Source organism: Plecotus auritus (genome assembly GCF_963455305.1).
Source record: "Plecotus auritus genome assembly, chromosome: 5".
In the NCBI taxonomy this organism is placed as follows: Eukaryota; Metazoa; Chordata; class Mammalia; order Chiroptera; family Vespertilionidae; genus Plecotus; species Plecotus auritus.
The window spans coordinates 121437752-121444374 of record NC_137776.1 but is presented as its reverse complement, the minus strand read 5'-3'; the positions used below and the strand labels follow the sequence as shown (position 1 = coordinate 121444374).

At 41.9% G+C, this 6623-nt stretch overlaps 1 protein-coding gene across 1 annotated transcript; it reads right to left on the bottom strand.

The window, feature by feature from the left end:
• Positions 1 to 4734: 4734 nt before the first annotated feature.
• IFNB1 (interferon beta 1) lies at positions 4735 to 5295 on the bottom strand (the record flags this gene model as incomplete). Its single annotated transcript, XM_080668291.1, has 1 exon — positions 4735 to 5295. One exon carries the CDS (start codon positions 5293 to 5295, stop codon positions 4735 to 4737), a length of 561 nt encoding a protein of 186 aa, XP_080524417.1.
• Between the last annotated feature and the right edge of the window lie 1328 nt (positions 5296 to 6623).

Genomic DNA, 6623 nt, shown 5'->3' with positions numbered 1-6623 from the left:
CATGGATGACACTGGCGAAATTATGGTAAGTGAAATAAGCCAGTCACAAAGGAACAAATACTGCATGATTCCACTTATGTGAGGTAAATAAAGTGGTTAAATACATAGAGACAGAAAGTAGAGTGGTGGTTTCCAGGGGTTGGAGGGAGGGGGAAATGTGTGCAAAACCTCAGTTAGGAAAGATAAAAAAGTTCTGGAGATGGATGGCGGTGATGGTTGAACAAATATGCAATGTACTTAATTCCACACAACTGTGTACTTAAAAATGGTTAAAATGTTGAATCTGCTGTTACATATATTTTATACTACAATATAAAAAATAAAAAAATAGTTTCCTGGTGCACTGGGCTTTGATTCTACCATTTGAAATGCAGCTGGTGCCGGTATGCAATGTATAAAGTGCTCTGGGGTTTTTTTTCATAGTTTTAGCACGTGACAATATTGATCAATTTCTTGGGCAACCTTTTACAAAATGAAAAACTATTGCAAATGTGACAAAAACCTCTAACAATCTAACTGCTGACAATGATGAACTTCAACCATAAGATAATTTTTTTCTTTCTAAAGGTCTATTGATTTAATTTTATCTTGGAATTTTATAAAGAAATCTTAGGCCCTGACCGGTTTGGCTCAGTGGATAGAGCGTCGGCCTGTGGATTGAAAGGTCCCAGGTTCGATTCCAGTCAAGGGCATGTACCTTGGTTGCGGGCACATCCCCAGTGGGAGCTGTGCAGCAGGCAGCTGATCGATGTTTCTCTCTCATCGATGTTTCTAACTCTCTATCCCTCTCTCTTCCTCTCTGTAAAAAATCAATAAAATATATTTTTTTTAAAAAAGAAATCTTAGGACCTCAAAAAATATATGTTGACTCTGAACCTAAAATACTTTGATTTCATTTTACATATAGGGAGAGAGAGAGAGAGAGAGAGAGAGAGAGACTTTTAATGAAGTATAATTGGCATACAGTAAACTGCACATACTTAAAGTTAACACTTTGGTAAGTTTTGACATATGTGTACACCTCTGAAACCATCAGCACAATCAAGATAGTGAACATATCCATATTCTGTCAAAGGTGGCCTTGTGTCCTCCAACTCATTCCTCACTACCACTGTCCCTAACCCCAGGTAACTACTGATCTGCTTTCTGTCATTATAGTCTAGTCTTTCCTTCTAAAATTTTATATAAATGGAACAATACAGAATGTACTCTTTTTTTATCTGTCTGCTTATATTCAGCATAATTATTTCGAGACTCATCCATGCCATTGTGTATATTGGGGATTCATTTCTTTTTATTGCTGAATAATATTTCATTGCATAAATGTATGACAATTTCTTTAATCATTCTGTGATGGACATTTGAGTTGTTTCCAACTTGGAAAGGGTTAGGGTAAGGGTTAGGGTTAGGGTTAGGGTTAGGGTTAGAGGTTACAAATAAAGCTCCTACAAAGATTCATATATAAGTCTGTGCATGAAAACCTGCTTTATTTTTTCTCTCTCTTTTGGGTAAATAACCAAGTGGAATGGCTGGGTCATATAAGAGGCATAGTTTATCTTTTTAAGAAATTGCAAAAGAGTTTTCCAAAGTGGTTGTAGCATGTTTTATTTCCAACTGTATCAAAGTTTCAGTTGCTTCACATCCTTGCCAGTGCTTGATATGGCCATTCTTTTTAACTTTAGCCATCCCACTATGCATATAGTAGTGCCTCACTGTGGTTTTAACTTGAATTCCTTAATAACTAATGACGGTGATCATCTTCTCCTGTTCTGTTAGCCATCTGTGTATCTTCGTTGGTGAGGTGTGTGTTCAGATCTTTTGTCCACCTTTCATTGGGTTGTTTTGTCATTATTGAGTTTTGAGGGTTCTTTATGCATTGACATAAATCCTTTGTGAGATATGAGCCTTGCAAATATATTCTCCCAGTCTATGACATGTCTTTTCATTTTCTAAGAGGGTCTTCTGAAGTGAGCTCCATTTTTTCTTGTTCCTAAGTTAATTGTTGGGGATATAGTTCAAGTAATGCATTTTGGGTTTCCTACATCTACCCTACTCAGGGAATTATAAAGCAAAGCAGGAATTTTGAAACAGAATGCCAACTGAAGCAGAATTTGTTGATTTGGTGGTAATTGTTTGCTCCCCATCAAGTCAATTAACCAATTAAGTGATTAACTTGGTCCCACTAAAGTAGGAGAGAGTATGCTTCTGTGTTGGCAGTTCTAGTCCAATCACAGAGTTTGATATTTTTAAACTAACTGTTCTAGGAGACTTTAGACAAATAAACTGATGCTTAAAAGTAACAGTTTACATTGAAAACAAAAGAATAAATTTATAAAATAGTTGGATTTTTAGGCCCAATAAGCACTGATACAACAGATTTAGAGAAAATGCCTGCAATTGTCAAGGTCTGACTCTGGGTGCCATTCACCTTCCAATTCCACTGCCCACTGCTGGCTCTCTCGGTCTGTCTCCCAGCGAGGGGCCCTGCCTTCTCTACTGGGTAGACCTCAGGTGTATCACGTAGAAAACTCGACCAGGATGGCTGCTGTCCTTTCCCATGGAGCATTCCACTCCAGACCACCTGTTGAGTTTCTCTCTCTCTCTTTTTCCTCCTCAGAAACAGACACACAAAAACAAGCCATTGGTGTTGTACTGTCTTTTGTGTTGCTACACCTACAACATTCGATATTTTTCTAAGCAATGAGTGCTCTCCTTTCAAGGTATGCTGGTTCCAGAATAAATTAATCCATTACACCTTCATATGCAGCTCTCTGTTTAGCATGTGCAAGTACACTTACACATACACTTATCCCCTACGGGTGAAGAACATACTCCCGGTATTCCAGATGGGTCGACATGCTGAGGCACAGTTATCTATAATTCCGCAGAGTCTCTCCTGTGTCCATCTGGGCCCCGCACACATGCAGAGCAGGCCTTTCCAGGGCTGCCCCAGCCTCTGGGTTTCTGGGCCAGTTCAGCTGCTTGGCCCAGAGAAGGCGGTGGGCAGTGGAAGCCCATTACAGAGAGACTTCGTTAGCATCCTCTTGTTCTAGCCTCTGCCTATTCCCTTGCATTTCCATGTGCTAGTCTTGTCTTTGACTCCCAAGCAAAAGGGAGCAGGGTGTGAGGTCATAAAGAGTGAGGGGTTGGGGGGAAATGGAAGGTTTAAGGGACGTTGGCTGGTTTGGGATTATGGCAGCAGACCCACCAGGATGGCGCTTTGGGGTTCCACAGCCAGCGTGTTACCACCTGAAGTCAGAAGGGGGAGCCCCGAGTTCACTGTCTGCACAATACTTAGCGTCTTCGCAACTGGGACTGACAGTTTCACAGACTCTCCTAAAGGGAACTCAGACTTCTGTCTGCTCTAGGAGAACATGCCTAGATACAAATACAGTCCCATGTGATTCTTCCCTTAGAACCTTTTTAGACCTCCCCTTACTAGCTATGTGACCTTGGACAGTTACTAAACCTCTTTGAGCCTTAGTTTCCCGAGGTGTCAATAGCCATAATGCAGTTGTGCTGCCTGAGGCGTGCCTGTGAAGAGGACTCAACCCAATGGCATGCAGAGAGCTCAGCAGACCACCCGGATGCCAGCTGCTTCTACCGGGAACAAATGGTCCAAGAACCCAAGGGGTTCAGCACAAACCAGAAGCCCAGCCACGCTGGCCCTGTGCCAAAGAGCTCCCAGGAAAACTTGGTGTTCCCAGTGTGCGCCCTGGGAAAAGTCCATGCCCTCTCCACCCCAGCCGAGTTCCCTTTCGCCCAGGCACCCTGGTGTTTCACTTGGCCCTGGGACGGGCTCCAGGGAGTATGTGCATCCAGAAATGCAGAGCAGCAGGAAAATCAGGTAGGATTTTCCTGAAATTCTGTATAAACAAAGCAGGGGAGACCAGAAACCGACTTGCTTCTCTTTTATAAAAAGGGGGTCAGGGGACCTAGCCAGATGGCCAGGATATAAAGCAGAGTTTTTCCTCTCTGTGGTTCTGTGCCCTGGAAACAGACAGAGACCACAGCTCCCTTAAGAAACCCACAGGCTCTCCGTGCGAGCAAGGAACTGCTACTTAATGGTGTTAGAGAAGTGCCTGGGACTTCTCGCCTGTGGGCTTGGTGGGAGGCACATAGATATGTTTAAACCCTCGGGGCTGGGGTGGTGAGCAGGGCATCCCGGATAACAGGGATGAGTTCAGGGTGAACACTGAGCTGAGACATTCCTATGGTTAACCCGAGAGCCAGTCGAATTCTAACATTAGGGCCAGAGCCGGGTTGCAGAGGAGCGGTAGGCACCCCGGTTTAGTTCCACCTGCCTGCCTCTCCCATTTAAATTCTATAGAGGCTCAAGCCACGTTTGTTCCCAACTAAGATACAGGCCCCCTTATTGTCTCTTACCTTGTGGCTTCCTTTAAATTCCTTGAAGATGGGGGCCAGCACTATCTGCAGGCATATTTCAGAAAGAACAGCTAATAGGTGCCCTGTCATTTTTAACATGGGTGGTTCTAGAAATCAAGTTGAAATACAAACTGCCATGTTGACTTTGTTTCAAAAAAATTTATTTTCCAAGGAAAAAGAATAAATAAATTAAAACAATAACTTAATACATAACTTAACATTTAAAAGTCTTCAGCTGTCCTTTCAAAGGCAGTGCATTGGCTGTGAGTAGATCCAGAGTGACTGGCTGAAGATGCCTGCAGTCACGGTCAGCGTCGTTCTTTCCCAGAGGCGCAGGCGGAGAGACGTTCAGTGCTGGAGGCCATCTATAAGTCCATTAAGGAAGGTGAAGTTCCTGAGGATTTCCACTTGGACTATTGTCCAGGCACATCTGCTGTAGGACTTGGCCTTCAGGTACCGTACAATGCCTAAGTAATAGGTCTTCAGGCGCAGCAGGGTCCTGTTTTCCGAGGGGAACTTTCCCTCCTGCATGATTTCCTCCAGGGCTGTCTCCAGGCGGTCCATCTGCCAATGGAGCTCCTCCAGAAGGTTCTCAACAATGGTCTCATTCCAGCCAGTGCTGGAGAAACTTCTTCTGAAAATGCTGAAGATCTGCTGGAGCATCTCATGCATGACCACCATGGCTTCCTCCTTCTGGACCTGCTGTGGTTGTTTAACCTCCTCGGGGATCTGGAAGTCCATCCTGTCATCCAGACAATACTGAGGGGTTCTAATCAACTGCCGCAGGAGCTTCTGACAGGCTGAGTTGCTGCTTCTCTGTTGGAATCGGAGCACACCATAGTTCCTGGAGAGCGCGGAGCTGGTTAGGCACAGCAGGACGGTGAGCCGGAGGGTGCACCTGTCGATCATGATGGCAAGAGGAGCAGTGCTGTCCGAGGCAGAGGCTTTGGGGTTTGCAGTGCAAGTGCCTTCTCTCCAGGAGTAGGGCCTATTTATAAGGCCATCCTTCTAGTTCACAGGAATTTCCCAATTTCAGTTCTCCTTTCTGTTTTCTTTTGTCATTTACATTTTTTCTTGAATTTATTTTTTCAATTATAGTTGACATACAATATTATGTTAGTTTTGGGTGTACAATACAGTGATTAGAGACACTTGTTTATTGATTTTGTTTTTTAGATTCTACATATAAGTGAAATTATATGGTATTTGTCTTTCTCTGTCTGACTTATTTCACTTAGCATAATACCTTCCATCTGAATCCACCCATATTGTCACAAATTGCAAGATTTTATTTGTTTTCATGGCTGAGTAATACTTTTTTTTTTTTTTTTAGTAATACTTCTTATTCACTCAAATATGTAGGGTCACTTGGATTTTTTCAAAATTTGGGCAATTGTAAATAATGCTGCAATGAAATAGGGGAGTGTATATCTTTTTTAATTGTTGTTTTAGATTTTTTTTTAATTAATACCCAGAAGTGGAATTGCTCGGTCATATGGTAATTCTATTTTTTAAATATTCAAGGAAACTCCATACTGTTTATAATCATACCAACAGTATACAAGGGTTCCCCCTTCTCCAAAACCTCACCAACTCTTACAATTTGTTGATTTATTGATCATAGCCATTCTGACAGGTGTGAGGTGATATCTCATTGCGCTTTTAATTTGCATTTCTCTGATGATTAGTAATGTTGAGCATCATTTCATATGCTTGTTGGCCATCTGTAAATGGTCCTATCTCAATATTCCTGAGACCATTTCTTTTGTTAGACTGTAGTAGCTAATTTTCATAAGAGGTATAACTTAAAAATCTAATTACAAATTTATATCATGATTATATAATCAGGGAGACATGATATATTTTTTAAAGATTTTAATACAAACATAAAATTATAATAATTATTATGATGTAAGGTACTAATTTTAAGCTTTCAGAAAAGCTTGCATTATTTTTCAACCTGAATTCAAACCCCACTGTGTGCAAGGAACTATAGCATGAACTGCTTGCTGCAGGTTGTAATCCTCCATCTCACAGATCATGCAATTAATTAGAGAGAAGAGTATTAAAGAAATGCACATATGTAATATGTAGGGTGACAAGTGTTGTAGAGGAGAGGTTTGTGGTTGTGTGGGTTCCTATAATATGGGAACATGATGTAGTAGGAGAGGTCAGAGAAGACTGACCTGAGGTAGTGACACTGGAGCTAAAATTAGAAGGTAGATGGACTGCCTGTG